The sequence below is a fragment of the Cinclus cinclus genome, chromosome 2 (genome assembly GCF_963662255.1).
Source record: "Cinclus cinclus chromosome 2, bCinCin1.1, whole genome shotgun sequence".
NCBI lineage: Eukaryota > Metazoa > Chordata > Aves > Passeriformes > Cinclidae > Cinclus > Cinclus cinclus.
In genome coordinates this window covers 45,969,804-45,991,418 of record NC_085047.1, presented here as the reverse complement: position 1 = coordinate 45,991,418, position 21,615 = coordinate 45,969,804, and the positions used below count along the sequence as shown (strand labels likewise).

Sequence of the window (21,615 nt, the reverse complement as noted above, 5' to 3'; positions counted from 1 at the left end):
AAGGGAATAAATAACACTTCACAAGAGTGGCAAAAATTCCTAAGTAACAAAGCACAATCACTAGAGATCATCTTAAATTTTTAAGAAGGCATTTATTCTTTGTTTGGATGACTTTTGAAAGTTACTACTTACATAGTTACCAGACAGACACAAAATTAGAGGATCAATTTTGCAATTAATTTTAAAACTTCAAAAAGAACATGTCTGAAGTATGAACAGTGAGATTTAAGCCTGAAATATATATTTGTAGTCTCACAGGCTTTTTAAGACTGCTATAAACTCTTGTTTCTTTTCCAATGAAAGCAATGCAACACATCTTTTTACAAGAGAATTTAACTTAAAGAAAAAAAATACACCTTGTGCTCTTGAGTTTCCTTCTGTTTATAGTGGAATAAGATAATTTTGAATTCCACATTTAAAGTCTTTAACAGAAATCTTATTAAGAAGTTCCTGTAATACTTCAAGCAGTTTGCACTTACTTCATTTTTGGGAACAACATCCTTCAGTGAACACCGTACTGCTAAAGGAGGAATGGCTGCAAGCTCTGCCTCAATGTGCTGGTCAGGTTTCCTCACAAACAGACAAATGTCATGGGTTTCAATAGTTTGCAGAGTAGCAGGATCAGGCCTTTCAGTGGGATCACATCTAGTGTCAATGGGAATAAACGCAGCACTAGCTTAAAAGCAAAAAAAAAAAAAAAAAACCAAGTCTAAAACCCCCCAAACCAAATCTCAGACTTCTAAGTTATTATTGCAGTAATTGGCATAATGTTATGTCAACAGAGCTGAATTTTAAAGTCTCAGTGAAATGCATTTTTTGAAGCATTTAGTACTTGCATGCTATCTTTTATAACTCAAGTCTCAGCTAAATATTTTAATGTATGCAGCCTTGTACAGGTGTGCGCTTCAATACAGTGCCACTTTTTCTGAGGGGAATATGTATGAAGAGAATACCAGAGGCATTTGGGTATGTGGTTATCTGCCTGTGTGAAGATGAGGAAGGACTTGTTTCTCAGAAGAGATGTTGAATAACCACAGCCAAAGACAACAACTGCAGACAAAAAAAACCCTTCTCTCCTTCTACATACCCGGAGAAAATCAGAACTACGGAGCTTCCAAAATCAATCAGGAATACTTTCAGCAATGCAACATCACACACTTTGTATCTTATTGGACCACAAGGCTTCCTCCTCTGATATTTACTTTCTACAGGAATTAGTTCAGTAATAGTTCCACGGCACCACATTCCAGTCTCCCTACTCTTAATGAAAGTTCTAGCACCTATATGGAAGCAAAAAAAAGGACTAAGTTCAGTATTTTAAAGTATTTCACACTGAAACTGTTACTGCAATTCTGCATAATGCTCCCCAGTTCCCATCTTCCACACAGGTCGTAAAAGTGCTACTGCTATAATAAAGACACAAAGACAGTAAAAATCCTGTCTCCATAGCCACCACAAGTTCCCCTTACATTCATTTACACAGTGTCTTTAATGCTGGCAGGCATTTGGTTTGTATCAAGAAGTCATTTCTGGCAAACTTTCTATAGTTGTGAGTGAAGTGGCAAAACTTCCTCTGACATACAAAGTTATTACGTACTTTTCATCGGTTTTCTGAACACATTATGGAAATGGGCAAGATTATCAGCATGTAGTTTAGGAAATAATTTTGATTATTTAAGAACGTATTCTTGTCTTTCATTTTGATTTCTAGAATGGTTTCTATACAGTCAATGAACTCTATAACTTTCAACTTTAAAACAGTGAACTGCTTTACTACATAAAGGAGTGGGTGAAGGAGAGAAAAAAATAAAGAATACGATACTAAGGAAGATACATTGCAAGGTAATATTTTAAACTGTGTAGACCTTTAGAAATGAACCATTTACCTAGTTCCAAAATGTCTGAAGGCAAGAGATACGAACTCTTACTACAGCAGAAGTTTTCCAATTTTGTCTGCAAAGCAAATGCTTCTTTCTTCTGTGAATATTTCCGAATATAGAAATGGCATGGATTTATAACGTGGCTTACGAACACCAATTCTGTCAAACCTGAGTAAGACATAACACAAGTTATCAAACACCCTCCAAGTGACTCCAACAGATATTACCAGACATATGATTCAGTTTATGTTGCATTAATCATGACAATATTACCTCAAACAGATTTTAATCTGACAAATCTGTTCATACTTGTCTCAAACTATTACCATGTTTGCTTCCTGATGAAATTGTTCTTTTGAACTACCTCCCTTATGCTACCCTCCAAAACAGAAGGCTGCCTCATGAAGTGACAGCATAAATTTAAGTGAGTAATTCAGAGTTTTTATTCCCTCTAACACAGAAAACAAATTAGAGATTAAGACTGCTCCTTTTAAAAACAGGTATGCTAAGCACTTTGCTATAGTTACTCAGAGTTAATGCATGAAGACCAAGGAACCAGCCAAGAGATGATCCTATGTAAGACAGGACTCCTGACCAAGCATCCCAACCCTTTGTTGTACGGCATGTACCTCCCTCCATTAGGGATATAGAAGACAGGCTTCTCTTTCTGAAGCTGCTCAATAAAGGTTGTTAATGGGCCAGAGGGCTTTAGAAGCCCCACGACCCAATTCTTACTAATGTATTTTATACCACAAAACTTCCTGCGAAGAGTGGACAACATCATCAAGATCAGTCACCAGAATGACTGATCAGGGCAAACCAACCAGACAGATTGGCAACATCCTGGAGCACTGCCACCTCAGCACTGCAACACATCATGGGTGAAAGACTACACAGAATCCGGCATCTGAAACAATTTGAGCAGGTATTGAGGACTGTGCTTCCAAGCTTAGGAAATGCCACATCCAGAACAGATGCAAGATTTCTCTTGGCCATTTCCAGTGTGTAAGATGGCATCTGAACAAAAGGTCTGAATGACATGAAAGACTTCTTCTACAGGGACACAACTTCTTTTGGATCACCCTTCCAAACAATGATGAGTCAGCTATCTTGCCTTACATACAGACTCATAGAATTATTAAGGCTGGGAAACACCTCTAAGACTCTGAGCACCTCCTGCAAACCAGCCTGGCAGGCTCTGCTGGACTCCCTCCCGTGTGACAATGACTTTCAGTACTGTAAGGTCCAATACTGGACAAAGCACTCCAGATTCAGTGTTCTAACAGAGGGGAAGGATCCCTTCACGGACCTGTAGCTGACAGGTACAGTACAGTACTTACTAGTACCAACCCAGGGAAAACCTGACAAACTGAGGAACCTAATTGTTCCTGCCAAATATCATAGGACAACGGCCTGGGAGAAGATTCAAGAAGCTAAGGTAACTGACAGAAAAGAATTCTCCAGGAGCCAATTACAGAAACTGAGGGGAGTGCAACTCCTATAATCACTAGTCAGAGTAAATGTTCATAGAAGTTAGTGCTTTTAATCCTCTTTGAGAGAGCTTATGATAAAGTTTTCAATAAGCTAAACAGGAGAACAAAAAAAGCCCCAAAAGAAAAAATTGAAATAGACACCATTAAAGAAATTACATGAGCCAAACACACAGCACAATAGAAGACTTAAAAATAAGATCACACTCAGCAATGGAACACTGAAAACATGAAGTAATTAAGACACTTGCCTTCCAAGTCATCTTCAAGTATTTCTTCTATTATGACATCAGACATTTCTTCCTGGTCATCAAGGATAAGAGTGTCTTGTCCACTATCTTCACTGCATTTGTGAAAAATTTTATTTGGAAACAAATTAACATAATTCAGTCTCTTTCCAGAAAACCACAAATCAAAGCAGAGATTTTATTAAGAATGCATCACTTATGTTAAAAAAACGCCTGATAAAGAGCTTCTAGAAATAAACTGAATTAAAATTTTTAATACCAAGACAACAAAAAGCAGTAATTTAACTCCTGAATCCTAAAAGATTTGTCACAGACAGTACATATGCTTGGGCACAGCTTACTGCAGGAGCTACCTCCACCTAGATGATCAGAGACCACAAGTACAAATACAAACTACTTGAAAAAATGTTCATAATGTGATGAGACAGCTCATGTTGAAAACAAGAAGCATAGCAGAAGCTTTTGTACTAACAGATACCACCCACTCTCATATGCAGGATTTTCAAATATTACAGTAAGCAATAAGCCTTTTTTAGCATATTCAGTGTTAACTACAACAGTCTTATCAGCAACTCCAATCCATTTTTTCAAGTATTAGTCAAACACCACAGAAACAAACCATCAACAAAAAACAACAAACAAAACCCCCCAATAAAATAAAAGTAATTGTAATTTTAAAAATAAAAGGGTTTATTTTGGTTAATCTTAACACACAACCAGCATTTAGACTGTGAACTGGAAATACTACCAAGTTCAGTACTTGCTGTCCATTTTAGAGATTAATTTACACTTACATGCATTTTCATGTGCTGAAATGATTAACATCTCTATTACATGCACAACAAACATAGTAGACAGCACTCAGGGACATGGTTTAGTGGCTGCCTTAGCAGTGTTAGGTTTAGAGTTGGACTCAATGATCTTTTCCATGATATTTTAAATGATCTTCTTCTTAACTGATTGTGTGCCTTGAACCATTAAATGCCAATCATTAAATGCCAACTGAAGTTGAGAAGTACACAGAATTAAATAAAATCGGGATAACTTCAGTTATTCAGCAAAACGTACTAGGGCAAAACACAAGTAAAATCAAAATGTCAGAAGTGAAACATGAACTGGACTGATATGCTGATTGAAATACCAGTATATAAAGATTTGCTTTGCTTTAATATACTCTTAAAATTCCGTAAGCACCTATTTTTTTTAATTTGCTGCCCAATAAATGCTTAAGTACTAGAACAGGAAAATTACTATACCTATTCTCTTTCATTAAACAAATACTTACTTCCCTATCATTTCCCATTTAATCTCGCCCAAATTTTCTAATGAAGATGTAATCTCAAAAGTGTTCAGGAACAATCTCAAGAGAAGAGAACAAATATTTCAGAAGGTGACAAGAATACCTACATCACTTTGACAGTTTGAGATCTGTGGTGTTTTTCACAATATTCATGGAGGAGCAAAGTAAGAGATTAGTTACCAAACCCAGTTTATTTCTTCCTACAAAAACCAGATTTGGCTGCTCATTTATCTTCATGTTCATACTTCAAAACTCCTGTCTTATGCTTTCTCCCTCATGCACAGAGTACTGCAACATTCACTCACTTTTTCACATCTATACTCAGTTTAGTTCAATATATCATTCTGCACAGAGAAAAAGAATTTTCTTTTCTTCTTAAAGAACAAAACAATAACTCATGTCCAAAATACATGCTTCTGTTTATTGCTATGCTATTAACTGTTTTCTTTACCAATGAAAACTAGCAAAATCTTTTAAGCACTTCTACATTTAGGCTAATGGAACTGTGAACACAAATAAATGCCTTAGCTTCTCTATCCAGTTTTAATTAATGAAAACTAAAATGTAAATATTATTGAACACCTGTCTGTGCTTCTCTCCCACTGCCCCTTCAGGAATGTATCCTCTCTTTCCTACAATGTTTTATGTCTACAGCACCTCCTACTTGGGCTTTTTTTCACCTTTGGTGTAATTTTGGAGTGGCACAAGGTATGTAATGCCTTTGTATTTATCCTTCATCAGGTTTCCTTTGTCTCCTTTTCAACTGAAGCTCCTTAAAAGTTTTCCAATGCAAAAAAAAAAGGCATTTTATTACATTTCAGCTTTAAATTGGGAGAGTTTACCATTATACATTTAAACAGGCTTCTCTGAAATTGCCATTCATCACTGACAGTATCTTCAAATAGTGACTTGGTATGTAGGGCCCAAATTTTCTAAAAGAGGATTTTAAAGCTTGCTTTATCCATATTTTAACTCAAGAACTCAACTAACATGACAGGAAGGGCCCTAATTTTTGTCTAGTGTTGGAGCAACCCACCCAGGGATGGCCTGAGTCACCATGCCTAGAGGCATGTTGCTAAGGGAGCTGGGGCTGTTCCATCTGAAGAAGGCAAGGGACCAGGAGACCTTACAGTACCTTCCAGAAAAACAGGCACAGATTTTCTGGTAGAGCCTCCTGCAACAGTTTGAAACCATTATCCCTTGACCTAAGCAAATACCAATTCAGACTACGTAAAAGGAATTTTTTACAGTAAGAGTGCTAAAACAGCAGAACAATTGGCCTGGAGAGGTGGCAAATGCCCCATCCCTGGAAGGTTTAAGGTCAGATTGGATGGGGCTCTGAGCAACCTGATACAGCTGAGGATGCTTTTGCCCACCGGAGGACACTTCGACAATACAACCTTTGAAGGTCCCTCTCAAACCAAACCATCCTATGATTTTGTGATTTAAAAGATATGCAGACATTACACTTAAACACATAGTAAAGGTGGAGTTGGTAGTGTTAGGTAAAAGGTTGAACTCAGTGATCCTAATGGTCTTTGGCAACCTAAATGAGTCTGTGATCCTACAAAAATTGTTTGCATTTAGCATGTAAATAATCAACTCGCTAAGCTTAATTGCTCTGTGCCACTCTAGTGTGTCACACTTCGCCACTCTATTCCCAGAGTGGCTCCACATCCTAAAGGATAATGGGGGCCCCAAGATGTTCCAAAGTAGCACCATCTTTGCTCTGTCCCTCCATCATTTTCGAGTGTGGCCTTTATACACTAGGAACTGCAGGACTCTTGACCAGCCTTATGACCAAGCTGCACAGGGTCAGGTGTACGTCAGCTGTGACCTACTCTTAACTCATTTCGGCTACAGAAATCATCAGTTGCTTCCAGTGAGGACAGCATGGCAATTGGGAATTCCCACAACTTTCTTTAGACATCAACACCCCAAAAAGCATTTAATGTTCCCTGAAGGCCAGAAACTGACTCACTAAAAAAGTAATTAAGCCCTTATTCTCCCAATTTATTCCTATTTGTAAGGAAACCAGGAGTTTAGAAGTGGCAGAGGTCTGCCAAGGACTTTTAAAATGTATGTGTGTTTTTCTACATTTCAGCAAATTTTATGTGCTTTCTCCCCTACACCTTGCATGAAGGCTATTGCCTATTTTTAGTGAAGAGTTTATACTTGTGCCTGAAGTAGTAGTTTTCAGTCAACTGCAAGTGAAGAAGCTCAATTTCTGATGTTAAACTGTTCCACAAACAGTGTTTGTAATTAAGATGACCTGTGCCTCCTTCTACCTCTCTCTGTACCTCCCACTCCAGTCATTTACCTTGAAAGTATTTTTTCCTTTAAATTCTTCACTCTTGAGAGCTCAGCCTCCACTGGCAACTTCAAGTCATAAATAATCTGAAATTAACAAATACAATCTCAGTTTGCATTAAACAGAAAGATTATACAGACACCTATTATCTATAGCACGACACCTTGAATTTTATGGTAAGAACCGCAAGAGTTCAGCCAATTCTCAAATATGTCTTCTTGCCTTGCTAAGACTTAATGGTTGGTATTCTGTAATCTAAGCATATAAACAGAAGTCAGATATTCCTTCTGTATCAACATCTAATGAGAAAATGATCTCCAAATAAAAAGACAGGCCTATGAGAGGAGAGTGGTGGCTGCCCGCTCCCAAAAAAATCACACTGGTAAGATGGAAATAAATGACAGAAAAAAAGGAAGGATTAGACTTCTTCTCTGGGTCAGAAGACCCAGTTTCATTATATGGAAAGTGACAAAAAGATGCAGGGTGGATGATTATGAAAAGCACATTTCTTCAAAGAATGGCAAGACTGATTATTCATTCTTTTTCTCAACACAAGGACTACAAAGACTCCAAATGAAGTAATTGGGTGGCACATTTTGAAATAACAGAGGAAGCTCTTTTACATAAAACTAATTTTAAATATTAAAAGGTGGAACTCACTACCTATGCCTATGTACATACAATGCACATATGTACACACCCATGCACACTGCCACAAGCTTTACAATGACATTAAAGATGTTACACAAGCTTATGATAGAGTAAGGTAATGTTTATTCAGTGTAATGAGCCTGATGTACCCTATTGATACCAAAATCCTTAACCTTCAACTTCCCCAGTTTTTTAGATGCTTCCTCCAAACATTTTTGTTGCCAGAGACAGGAGACTTCACAGGATAGACCTTTGCTCTGATACAGCATGGTAGGTAGCATGGGTTTCCATGAACAGCAAATATGATGGGGAGAAAGAATGAAAGTAAAGGCCTGGGACCAAGGGGATCAAACAAGTGTGGCTATGAACTCTGGAGTAGTTCAGTGAGAAGGCTGGAGAGCTCTGGAATGAAAAGGTTTGAGAAAATGAACCCATCCAAACACCACCTTTACACAGGTCAGCACTGTATCAGTTTTCCTATCCTCCCCCTCCATTTCCTGTTTCAGATGCCAAACTCTTCAAGGCAAGAACCACCTTTTTTTTTTGCTTCACATCAATCACCAGACTATAACTTGTAACCAAGACCAAATGCAAATTCCCTGTCTGTGTAAAACCCAAAAAATGTCAGTATTGAAGTCAGCAAAGTGGGACCACAAACTTTCAATCCAAATTTTAATATATTCCTTAAAAATAAATCACAGTGCAAGAATGTTACTACCTGAGCGAGATCACAACAGTTTCTTAGAGAATGTGAAAATTTTAATTCCTTTGCCTTCCTAATGGCAACAATCAAGTGCTTCTTCTTCTCTTCAATGACTTCCTTAGCTTCTGCAATACTAGAACTGTAGTTGTTGATGCTCTCCTTTAAGTCTGAAAACAATTTCCTTTTCCTGTGTTGAAAACATTACTTTTCAGAATTTAATATGCACTCAGCTGCACAGGCTCAAATCTGAAAAGTAACACACAGCTGCCAGCCACACAATACCAAGTGGATACATCTCACACACAAGGATCATCTTCCCCAAACAGTGCAAACCATGAAAGTTAAGAGTTCACACTGAAACAGCATTTATTAATTATTAGGAGCACTCTTCCATTTCAGCCTCCTGATATCTCCAAACGTATCCAACTGAAAAATAAACAGCTGGATCTTACAATTAATTCCACTAAGACTGAAGACCCCCTGCCCAGAGGCTCTTCTGGAAACCTGAGCTTTAACATCCCTCTCCCCTCAATCTGAAGACACAAATATTTCTAAAAACCCAGAAATAAAGTGTCCTTGGGCTTCTATCAGCTTGAAAAGGCACAAGAAGTAAACTATAAAACCCCTGCTATTCCATCTGTTAAAATTTACCATCCACTAATAACTGTGTTAAAAAATCCTCAAAATTGAGCTTTTTCAGAAAATTAACATTATGACTAGTCTTTCTGATTTTTTAAGAGCAGAGACAGAATAAGCTAGTGTTTTCCAACCATGCAGACCAGCTCCAAGATGCCACAATGAAAGGGTACAAATGAAAGCCAGGTACTATGAAATTCTGCTGTGAGAAAATTCTAAACAAAATTTTAGTCTTTCATCTCAACTAGAAAGAGGTTTGTGATAAAAGTATTCATTCACCCGTGCCATGCTACAAAACTAGATTACTACCTGGACAGAAGAGTAATAAGTTCATCAAGTGTTCTATCTGCAGCTTCTGTAACTTTGTCTTTTTTATGCTTTACTTTCAATTCCAAGTATTCCAGCACCTATTTTGTTCAGTATGAATAAACATGCATTACTTCATTATTATTTTGTTATTCTCACAATACTACTTTTAAAATTCAGAACAGAAGCAATGAACAGTAAGACAGTGATGGATAATCCAGCAGACAGAGTGACATTAAACCACTTATAGCTCATTACAACCTTCTGTTTTCTCTAACATGGAGTCAGCTGGCACTGTTTGAATACTCCTCACCTGAAGCTTTTAGGTCTATGAGGCAAAAAAAACAGATCTTGGTCCCACTGTCTCACTTTCCTTACTTGGCATTCAAATACAGCACCATGCACAGATAACAGCATTCTGCAATTTCCACTGTTCTTTATAATTTGTTGTGAACATATAGGGAAAATTTTAAAAAAATTTCTTCCTGCGGCTAAACATGAGTTTTGTCTCTAGAGTTACATTTAATGAAGAGACAATGGGAAAACATCTCAGTAGCACAATACTGCTTCGGCAATTTCTCAATCTTTGTTGAAAAGCTGTTGCAAGACCATAGTCATACCTGTGGGTTATTATATTATAGCTGTTAAAATGGGAAGTTTTCACAAAATGCTATTAGTGTATGAATTAGGAATTGAACACAGCTTTGCTTAACAAAAAGACTGGCCATTAGAAAGGGAATGCAGAACAGGCCTCGCTGACATTTCAGACCACACTTAACAAAACTAAGCTTTTGAAATCCTAAATACTTCTATACTGTCTATCTTACAAATAAAATGCAAACTGATGGCAAAAACAGAACTGCACCCTTTTCTACAGTACACTGAAGAAGAGCTACAGTTTAAACAAACTAATTTAAAAAGTTACTCAATAAAACCTATTAACAGCATTACCCATTATATTAGGAGTCTTCTATGTTTTATACTTTGCATATAAATTAATCACTTGATTTACATTTTCTTGCACATTCTGTTGCACTTTTTACTTCTGTTTGTCTTTTAATATCTTTTCCACCTTTAAATGCAGAAAGAAGCACACCAGAATTAAAAAGCTGGAGTAGTAGCTACAGCAAAAACAAAAGCTGATTTTTATCCTGATGCAAGGAAACACAAACTTAGTACTTAAAGACTGACTTGTATATAGTTCTGCTACATTTAGGTATTGATCTATTAACTTTAAATTATGCACAGGCTCATGTACTCCTTTGCACACTACTTCTCAGGCTGTAACCTGGACTTTAAGGCTGTTTATTCACACAATTAACATGTACAGTTGAAAGACAAAACAAGTATCAAAACAAAGGTAGGAAAAGCACATTTAAATAGTGTGCTAATGTGTGTTAACTCACAACAAAAACCTTCAGTCTAGGAGAGGATTTATTATTTCATGATTTATTTAACTGATTTTCACCCACCTTGCTTGCATCACGGAAGTGGCCAAGATTACTAACAGCTATGCCCAAAGCTTCATCAATATCTTGCTCAGTGGTGTTCTCCTGAGGAAAGGTTTGCCAATGAACATAAAAGTTGCTTGCGCAGCTAAAAGACAAGATGGTCTATAACCATTTGCCATTTTTACAGAGGCATTTGATCTGAGTTACTGATGAGCTATATGAAGACTCTGAGGAGCTCCATAATGGCCATCATGCACAAAATACTTGGCTCACCTAAATTTCACTGAGAACATTTACACTGTAGTATTTCTGAAAATTCTAAATTTGCTTTTTTTAAAAACAATTTAATTGCATACTCACATACAAAAAACAAATTAAAACTGTACACGAAAGAAAAGCACAAAATAAAGTTACTAATACAGAGAAATGAAAACATGGAAGATTGAAGAATGGGAATACTGCAGCCTAGAACAGTAAAATATTTAGGAATATCACATGGGGAAAACCCCCAAAAAATGTAGCTAGCTCCCAGTATTTTCCTGATACAAGAAAACCATTTTCAAACTTTAACGGGCACTGTAATAAAACTACCTAAGGAATCACATCAGACATTTGCAAGTAATGACTTTTTCAAGGTCAGTGTACAGGACAATCTCCACAGAAGAAAACATGACTGGCACTGGATATACAGTTCCCTTCCAGTCACTTTAAAACATGACAGACAACACTTAAGTTCTCCTGGTCTCAAACTTCACAAACCTCATTCAGAAAGATGAGGTTAGGAAATTTAATAGAATGTTTTAAAGAGAGACCCATTCGTCCAACAACCTTGTTGCCCCGAATTACTGTTTCAAGGAGGTGTGCATGAACCTTGCAGATGCCTCAAATTTAAAAATAAATCAAGAAGTCCCCAGCTCAAATGCTGTGAAACCTAGGATATCTTTTAAGAAAAGCTAAATTCAAAATACATAGTTTCACAGCAGCCAGATAGAACTAACAGTCTTCAGCTATGATCTCATTGGGGGGTCTGAGCTGCAATGATTTTGTCATTTTATGAACACTGTAGCTGCACATCTCTTCTATGGTAAGACAGAACAATAGCACATAAGTGTTTAGGTTGTAGGATTTTTTGTTTCACAAAGTGCACTATTAACTAACTACGTGTATACAAAACCAAGTGAGAATATAAGGAAAGTTCATTTTAACATACCATGTCAGATGATGGAGCTAGAGCTGATTCATCACTCAGCCCACCACTGGAAGAAAATGAGCGCTGAACATTTTTCTCTTTGGTATTGTGACTGAAGGGCCTGCAAACAAAAAACTTTTAAAGAAAATACCTATGCATTTAAATTAAAGTATCAAACTTCCTACAAATACTTTACACAAGTATTTCAAAACCTACCATCAAATACATATACACCCCTATTTGTGTAACAGACAAATTCATACATACAGCAGATGCCCCATTAAAAAAAAAAAACAACAACCCTTCTTTTCGCTATAATCCCCTTAAAAGTAGCTATTTTTCATTCATGACAATTCATGACAATTTTGGCAAGATTGAACAAAACCTCAGTAGTTTGTAGTGATTCTTATCCTCAGTGAGAGTAAGTGCATGACTATGAACATTCCAGGATTCATTTTTCATTTGTTACTGTTAAAACCTTTAGAATACATGACCAATTACACCAAAACCATTTACTGGCAACCTGTCAGGAAGGCTCTTAAATTCTACTGTATGATGACTCACAGCTTCTCTCCTGCAACAAGACTCCCACAAAAGCAGTTTGCATAAACCAGCCTCATTCCAGGAAGGAAGCCTTGTGTTGTTCTTCCTCAGCTCAGTTTGTTGTGTCTGATCAATGGTGAGTGTGTGGAGAACACTGCTGCAGAGACTGACAGCCACATGTGAAATCTTTCACTCTGGGCAAGGTTAGCAGCGCATCTTGTATACGCCAAATTCAGAAGATAAAATTTCCTACATCTTCCTTTCAGAACAGGTTCCTTATGCAACAGACCTCAAAGAATTATCTGCGGCTATCCTTGTTTGCATGAACATTAATCTCCGCACCAATAACACCATGGGGGGAAGATGCCCACTTTAAGACTTCTTTTAGGTTCACAATGACTGGGCAAATAAACAAGTGAATGCAATTTAGATTTGACAATACCACAGAATATTGCCGGCATCTAATCTTTATATGGTTGTGACTGGTTATCGAAACAGAAGGAGCAATGGAATCAACAGGTGGTGGGGGGAAGGAGGCAGAATCCTTCCTACCACAGCCTGGCATTTCAGCAGATGTCTCTCCCTCTGAACCCTCATCAGCCATCTATCCCAGTGCTTAAAACTTTTAGTTTCATACATTTTCAAGCCAGACCAATTTGTTTTTTGCTGCCTCGCAATGAAATGATATTTGTACTCAATGTGTTTCCACAATATCAGACACTCATACCAACAACACATTAGTAAAGTTTAAAGAGCACATTTAAAAAAAAAAAAAATCAGCCCAAGGAAAATGTCTGGTATCACCTACTGCAATCAATCAAGTCTTCCCCCAAGCTGGCATTTAAAAACACAAAAAGATTTAATAAAGGTTTACCTTGCTTGTCTTTCTGAGCTGCTGCCACACAGCCCAAGTTTAAAGTCTGTTATGCTCTAAATTCAGAGGGGAAAAGGAAAACAAGTTCAACCACAGGGTTACAGCCAAATCCCAGTAACAGGTATTCTATAAACCTGTTTTCACCTTCAACATCCACATCTGTCCACCGTTTCAATTAGACCAAGCTTCAAAGTAAGTGCTGTAGAATTGTAAAGGGGAGGTCTAAGGAAAGAGCTCCCAAACAGAACATCTGCAGCCACCAGTGCACCTCTGCAATACGTCAAAAGTGTTCCCAGTAAAAGGATTTAAAGTAAAAGGATGCAAACTCCTTGTTTGCACTTAGTATTTTCCCCACTATTATGCAAAACTTGTAACACACTGGTTTCCTGAAACAGATTCTACAATGTACCTTTTCAATAAGGCTCAATCCAAGAGCTTAAATGCCAAAGACCTCTCTCATCTGTATTTTGCAATAAATACTAAACCTGAATCTCCTAAGAGAAAGAAAAGGCATGTCACATTTGTCCAAAATATAAATTTCCATGAAACAATGACATTAACATGTCACAACCCACAGGAGACATGCACGAGTCTTTTTTTTTTTTTTTTAGATGCAGAAACAGAAAACCTCAGAAGCTATGTAATACTGGGCAAAGTGAGGGGTTTTTTTAGTATCTTTTAAGTCTTTATGTGGGAGCTGATGAAAATGTACATACTTATGAGTCACTTTCTTGCTCACTGTGTGCATGCAAAGGGGTGGAACAGAGCTGGCAAAACGGAGCACTAATGAGAATTGTAAAAATACACCTTCCTAAACCCAGGCTCTGGACATCTGATGTGCACTACATAGCAACACTGTGTAATGAGAAATGCTAGCAAGCACTTGCTGGGGATGTAAGTGCTCATAATGCACAGACCCTCAGCTCAGAGGGGACCTGAGCCTGCTTTAATCACTCTCAATGAAAATTCACAAGACCCTGTAATACTGCTACTTCACACCACCACAGTGACTACTGAACTGAAAGCTTTAGATTAACTTACTTCTGGACAAGAGATACAAAGCAAATCAGTGTCTTCATCCTTCCCATCACCATGCAACACTGTAAAAGTAAACACAGAAAAACCCCACTCCTGTAGGGTGTTCTATTTCATGGGACAATAGGAATACACCAACACCAGTGTAGTATTCAGCAAGTCAACAGGAATTAGAACCCTGAGTTTTTTTTAATAAGAGAATTTAAGAGCTAGGAATAGAAAGCCAGATAGATAGATATAAAACTTATCTGAGAATTATAAGGACTGACTTGTGTGTACTAACAAGGGCATTACCTGTTACAATTATCTATACATGTTGTTTCTACATTCAGTACAGGATAACTATATGAAAGGAAAAAAGGAAAAAAAAACCCACATATTCAAAAAGCACAGTTAAGTACAGGAAAAAAAATTGCTTCATAAACACCCATAAACACTATGCATCTCATACAACTTTTCAACCCATGGAAAAAAGTTACTCATGCAGAAAAACAAGATTTATTTTAGAACAAACTCATCAATCACTTCATCAAGAAAAGGAGCAGGAGAGGAATCAAAAGGAATTGATTGTTCTTGCCAAATACTGGGTAAGTAGTAAATAATATGTTAATCAAATCTAGCAGCCCATCTACTGTTCTTAACAGATCACATGAAATAAAAATTAACAGTGAGTAGTGCACACCATAAAACTGCTGGAAATGAGAAGATTCCAAAGCCTTACCTTCTGCACTGACAGCTTTTGACAGATGACACAAATCACCATTTCTCTGATGTGGTTCTGTAAAATGCTCTTCTAGTAGCTTAGGAGACTTCCTTCAGAGGTAAAAGTAAAGACTTAGGATCATCAGGAATATTAGTAAGAAACTAATTCTGACTTCCAGTTCTTTTAGAGCTAAACTCATCCACTTTTACCAAACGACATTATGAAGAAGCTGCATTTAACAAAACACACCACAAAAAGTTGGTTACCTCCTCTTAACTGGGGAAGTACTTTAGCTCTGTAACACTGAATTCATCGTACACAAAGGTAACACTACAGCTATTAGGCAAGCAGTACTTCAGGTAACTAGAACCAGCACCAGTAAATGGCTACATAATCATTTTTGATCACAATCATTCTAGTTATTTAAAACATACAGCGTAGACCAACAGAGCTAATTTGTAAAAAATACATTCAGACCAATATGATATAGTACATGACAGCGTACCAAGTTGCATTTAAAATGTCTCTTTCCATGAACCTACTCCAAATACTGAAACTTTTCACAAACTGAGTATTTTGCTCATGTACATAACAGTAAAATGGACTCACTTGCAACACTGTAGAACACAAACATAACTCTACATTTTCTCAATTCTAGTTCCAGGTAATTGCACCATCAGAGCTTAAAAATATTAAAATCCACCATCTCAAAATTCACATACCTCACACCTTTCATTCTACTTCTGGGAAGCTCTTTATTACTATCATCCAACAAGAACTCTTCCCTTCCACCCGTGGTGCCTGACGGGAAAAAAAAATCAGAAAAAGTAACAAATTCCTTACAACACAGCCCAGTTCATCACTTGAGCCCATGCTACAGCCTCACGTAATTTTACAAAGAGCAAAATGAAAGCGATAAGATACAGAAATCACATCAAGCATACACTTATTTCTTCCGTGAAAAGCAAATCTAAATGCGAGAGCACCAGTGCCCTGCACTGCTCAGCTGCTCCACCCCGACCCACCTGCGGCTCCTGAGCACACCAGGAAGGGACACTACTGCTCTTCCAGCCTCCCTCCTGATCCCGTACCCTCAAGAGGACGATTCCCCCTTACTGCAATTATCTCCACAAGCACTCCGTGCAGTCCACCCCACGTACAGACCCCGACTCCCTTCCTTAAGGACTGCTACCGGCCCCGGCACCGTCCGTGCTTTCTCTGGCTGTTTTTCCTGTGGTCAGTGCCCGAGGGGAGCGCGCTCCCCGCGGCGCTGCGGGCTCAGGGACGCGCGGCTGCCGCACCGCACAGCACCGTACAGCACCGTACAGCACAGCACGGCACGGCACAGCACCGTACAGCACAGCACGGCACGGCACGGCACAGCACAGCACCGTACAGCACCGCACCGTACAGCACAGCACAGCACCGCACCGCACACATCCACCTCACACAGCCCTTCGCGCGCCAAGATGGCGACCGGCCCGGGGCGCCTCTCGGCGCGGCCGCAACCAATCCCGGGCAGGCGCGCGGGGCGGGGCGGGGCGTGTAGGTCCGTGCGGGTCCCTCCGCCATAGGGCACGGTGGCTGAGGCCCTGCTCGGAGGGGATTGTGTTCCCGGTGGGTCCCTCCGCCATGGGGTACGGTGGCTGAGGCCCTGCTCGGAGGGAATTGTGGGTCCTGGCGGGTCGCGGTGTGACGCCAGCCAGCAGCCTAGTGCCACGCAGCTTATCACTCGCCCCCCCACCAGTGGGATCAGGGAGAAAATCAGGAGAGTAAAAGGTAGAAAACCCGTAGCTTGAGGTTAAGGTGGTTTAGTAGAGAAAGCAGAAGCCATGCGCACAAGTAAACCAAAACAAGGGATTAGTTGAGTGCTTCCCATGGGCAGGCAGGCATTCAGCCATCCTCAGGAGAGCAGCACCCCATCACATGTAATGGCAACTTGGGAACACAAAAGCCATCACTCCAAACATCCCACCTTCCTCCTTCCCCTCAGTTCATACACAGAGCATGATGTCAGATGGTCTGGAATGTCCCTTTGGTCATTGGGGTCACCTGTCCTGGCTGTGTCCCCTCCCAGCCTCTGATGCACCCACAGCTTCCTCACCAGCACATCAGTACAAAACTGACAATACAAAAAGCAGAAAAGCCCTTGGCTCTGTGTAAGTCCTGCTCAGCAATAACAAAAACACCTCTGTGTTACCAGCACTCTGCTCAGCACAAATCTAAAACAGCCCTGTACCCGCCACTGTCAAGGAAATGAACACTACCCCAGCCAAAACCAGAGCACTGGATTAGAAGCCATTAAGTCCATGCTTTGGGATTACTTTATTCTACATGCATTCTTGTTACTTGCAGAAGAAATAATAGATGTTTCTTCAGTGTTTTGCGACTTCTGTTTTGACTGTCACAAATGTAGCATGATACTCTCCAGCTATCTGTTTAATCAGTTAAGTTTTAAAATTAAAAATACATTGATTTTCCTCTGCTGATGTTCAGGTGTTAAAATGATAAGTTTCTCATCAGTAGAATTGCCCTGTTAATGTTTTGGGCTTGATATGCTCAGGGAAAGGTTACCAAAAGCTTGTCAAGTTTGCCAAAACTTATCAAGAAAGACATACCACCGATAATGGGTACAGGGAATGCTGAAAACAAACCTTACTCAAGGTTTTCTTAATCACAGAGTGCACTGCAGTTGGTGTGGCCAAGGCAAACAGTATTTGTGAAGAAAACAGAAAAAAGAGGAGAGACTGTAGTCCTGTCTGCTGAAAGGGCAGGAGAAGAATTTCAGGAGTAATGAGGAAGAGGGCACGAAGAAAGGAGCAATGAAGTTCAAAAATTATGCAATTCTATGGAGTAGGGACTCACCTACTTTTTGGTAAAACGCCCAAATCAAACAAGTTTGCATTTTTTTTTTATCTACACTTGAATGAGCCTGCTCTGTGTATGAGGGGTGGAACTTTTCAGAAGTTATCCTCAAACTGATTTCCCTTGTAAATAATTTCCCCCAGATGGGAAGAAATTAATAATCTCTTTCTATTGTGACCCATAAGAGATAACCCCCCTTCTCCTGCTCTGTGAATACCAGTAGTCTTTCCTCTCTGATTCTCTCATCAGTTCTTTCAATGAAACTAAAATCTCAGGCGTTTACTCAACATGTATTTAGATTTGGAAGTTGCTTCCTCTACTTCTAAGGTGAGGGCACACCTTTTTTGCACACCCAAAAATTTTTCTTCATCTTCCTTATTATGTGTTAATTCCCATTTAAAATGTAATTAATGTTATAAATGACAATATAGTATTGGCTTTTGCATTTTTGTATTAGCCTTTGCAAGTAATTATTAACTACAAAGATTTTGATATAGTACAATTTGTACTTCCTTTTAATTACTTTTTGGCATAGCATAATCTGTCAGTTTATGTATGTACCATATAGTTTATATAAATAGAAGTGTGATAAATATTAGGCCTTAGCATAATATTAAAATAGAAACTATGTAATGTTAAAATGCTTTTGTTTGTGTAACTAACTCAAATAACAGTGTGAAATAGCTATGCTGTTTCTCACATTTGTGGACTATTTTATCTGAACGATAACGGTGACAAAAACCAGGACACCAAGAGAAAAAATTACTGACTCTCCATTATTAAGAAGCGTAAAAACAACAGAAGGGAGCTTTGAGAAGAAATAAAATATGTTGATTTAATCTACGGGATGGCATGCAGACAAGTCAAAGTTTAAAACCAAGCAAAAAAACTTCGAAAACATCTAAACTCACAAAAACATTTAAATATGTATAAACTCTCATGAATATGCATTAACCCATGTAATCTGAAAGTGTATAAGAACATTGTTTTAAGCGAAAGTGTGTTTTTTGGCAGATTGCCATACACTCCAGTGCTGGTTATTGTTCTTTTTAATCCCTTATTAAACATTTAAAAATTATAAAGACTGGACTTTTTTTCACAACTCATAAACAGTTTCTTAAGATCATAATGAGTAACAGTTGAGGAGTAAAATACAGGACTGGTGATGGCAGACCTGCTGTGGATGTAGCAGAGAAAGGGAAATGATAGGAATGTTTGTCTTGATTAGAGGTCTGAATGCAATTTCAAACTAGCAGAACATGAATGTCTAAAAAGCAGTGTAACTAGCTATGAGAAGCCTAATTAGGCCTAATTAGTTCTTTTGTGGGAAGACAGCCCGTTCTTGCTTGTATTTAAGTGAACAATAGTAACAAATTCCCAAGTCATAGTTTTCCTGTTATTAATTGTGACAAAATTTAAAAATATATAGATTTGCATTCTGCTCTCCATGCCTTTACAGAGAATTATAAAGATGTGCATATAGGTATGTTATGTATAATGTATATACACTATGGGTTTTTATAGCTCTGTCAGCCCGTACATAAAAGAATAAATGAACATAGCCATCATCCCTTCAGTTTAGCGCTCGCACCATTCTGGAAATATAAAGACAAAACCGGCAGTTCGGTTAATCATTCCTAAAAAAGCGGCAATTTTCCTGGAAGGAAGGAGGAACACCTTGTGCCTGCTGCGCCCTTCGCTGCTCAGCGGGCACTACCGCGGTTCCCCATCTCTAGCTAGCGGTGGGGTTGGAGCGGGAGGCCCGGTGGAGCCGGGCGGGTCCCCACGAGGTGGCAGCATGGGCTAACGCCGGCCGCGCTGCGGGGAGAAGGCAGCTGCGATTGAAGGATGCTGCTGAGCACCCAGCTGGCGGCTCGGGTGTGAGCTCTGCAGGTGTGTTCTAAAGTTATAGTCAAATGCTGCTTGAAAACGTGTGCTAGGTCACGACGACCCCACGTAGCGCTACAGGCTTGGGGGACTCTCTGGAAAGCTGCCCAGCAGAAGAGGACCAGGGGGTGCTGGTGACAGCAGCTGAACATGATCCAGGGTGTGCCCAGGTGGCCAAGAAGGGCATTGTCATCCTGTCCTGGATCAGCAGTGGTGTGGGCAGCAGGAGCAGGGCAGTGACCGTCCCCCTGTGCTGGGCACTGCTGAGGCCACAGCTCCAATCCTGTGCTCAGTTCTGGGCCCCTCACTGCAAGGAAGACATTGAGGGGCTGGAGCGTGTCCAGAGAAGGGCAACGGAGCTGGGGAAGGGTCTGGAGCACAAGTCCTGTGAGGAGCAGCTGAGGGAGCTGGGGGTGTTCAGCCTGGAGAAAAGGAGGCTCAGGGGGGACCTCATCACTCTACAGCTGCCTGAAAGGAGGGGGCAGCCAGGGGGGGTCAGCTTCTTCTGCCACGTAACGAGAGAACACAGCCTCAAGTTGCACTGGGGAGGTTTAGGTTGGACATCAGGAAGCATTTCTGCTGTCAAACATTCAGGGTAGTCAAACATTAGAACAAACAGCCCAGGAAGGTGGTGGGGTCACCATCCTTAGAGGTGGAGACTGGATGTGGTGCATAGTGCTGTAGTCTAGGTGACAAGGTGGTTTTTAATCTGAGGTTGAAGTCGATGGTGGAAGTCTTTTCCTAAAAGATCTAAATGGTTTTATGATTCTATGTTTTCTTGATAATCTTTCCAGCCATCTGTTATTTCTTCAAATCCATAATTGCATCTTCCTTTCTCATTGTCTGTATCTTGCCTTTTCTCAGCAATAATTTCTGTTTTCAAAATTTAATTACTAAATACACTAAAACTGCCCAGTTTTTAATCTTTTTGTTTGTGATTTAGATGGTAGATTCTTCAAATGTGTATCTTGGTTGTTTGGTATGTAATCAGTATTAGATTTTTTCCTGTACTATGGTTGTGCATTGATTAAGTGCTAAGCAGAAACAGTCTTCCCTTAGATGCTATGTGATTGGTTCCATGTGTGTTTGCAAAAGAAAGGATACCTGTTACATTACAGCTGGCAGGGCCAAATGACACAATTCAGTAAAGTTTGTAGGTAGGGGTTATGCAGGTATATTGGAAGTATTATTTCTTTAATTGTGTGGCATTAACAATTGAAGACTTACCCATTAGACGAGTAACTTTAAAGTGTTGTGGTGGGCTAACACAGAGACACTGATACCTGAGGGAAATGTACTTAATGTTAACTCCTGGCTCATAGTACTTGTAAGTACTTTTCTGAAGTATCATAGATTTAAGTAATTTATACTGTGAAAGAGATTTGATTTTTCATGATAATCAGTCTTTTTGTTAGCCAGTATATACATTTGTGATTTCTAAATCTACTCAATGCGCAAAATTTCTGCTCTAACAGTACAGCTGGTATTTTCTTCCTTGCTTTTTATGTGATGATACATAGTTAATTTTTACAGCTCTAGTATC

General features: G+C 39.1%; 1 protein-coding gene across 1 annotated transcript in view; it reads right to left on the bottom strand.

Annotated features, from left to right (window-relative positions):
* Positions 1–16,892, bottom strand: part of RNF17 (ring finger protein 17) — a 39,913-nt gene extending 23,021 nt beyond the window's left edge. The window contains exons 1-15 of the mRNA XM_062514912.1: positions 16,727–16,892; positions 16,043–16,121; positions 15,339–15,430; positions 14,624–14,682; positions 13,583–13,638; positions 12,187–12,286; positions 10,998–11,078; positions 9,529–9,626; positions 8,599–8,770; positions 7,239–7,315; positions 4,904–4,978; positions 3,622–3,713; positions 1,887–2,048; positions 1,088–1,280; positions 480–645 (exon numbers count right to left, since the gene is read on the bottom strand). Of these exons, the coding sequence (XP_062370896.1) occupies positions 480–645; positions 1,088–1,280; positions 1,887–2,048; positions 3,622–3,713; positions 4,904–4,978; positions 7,239–7,315; positions 8,599–8,770; positions 9,529–9,626; positions 10,998–11,078; positions 12,187–12,286; positions 13,583–13,638; positions 14,624–14,682; positions 15,339–15,430; positions 16,043–16,121; positions 16,727–16,892 (1,668 nt within the window). The remainder of the gene's footprint in view (positions 1–479; positions 646–1,087; positions 1,281–1,886; positions 2,049–3,621; positions 3,714–4,903; positions 4,979–7,238; positions 7,316–8,598; positions 8,771–9,528; positions 9,627–10,997; positions 11,079–12,186; positions 12,287–13,582; positions 13,639–14,623; positions 14,683–15,338; positions 15,431–16,042; positions 16,122–16,726) is intronic.
* Between the last annotated feature and the right edge of the window lie 4,723 nt (positions 16,893–21,615).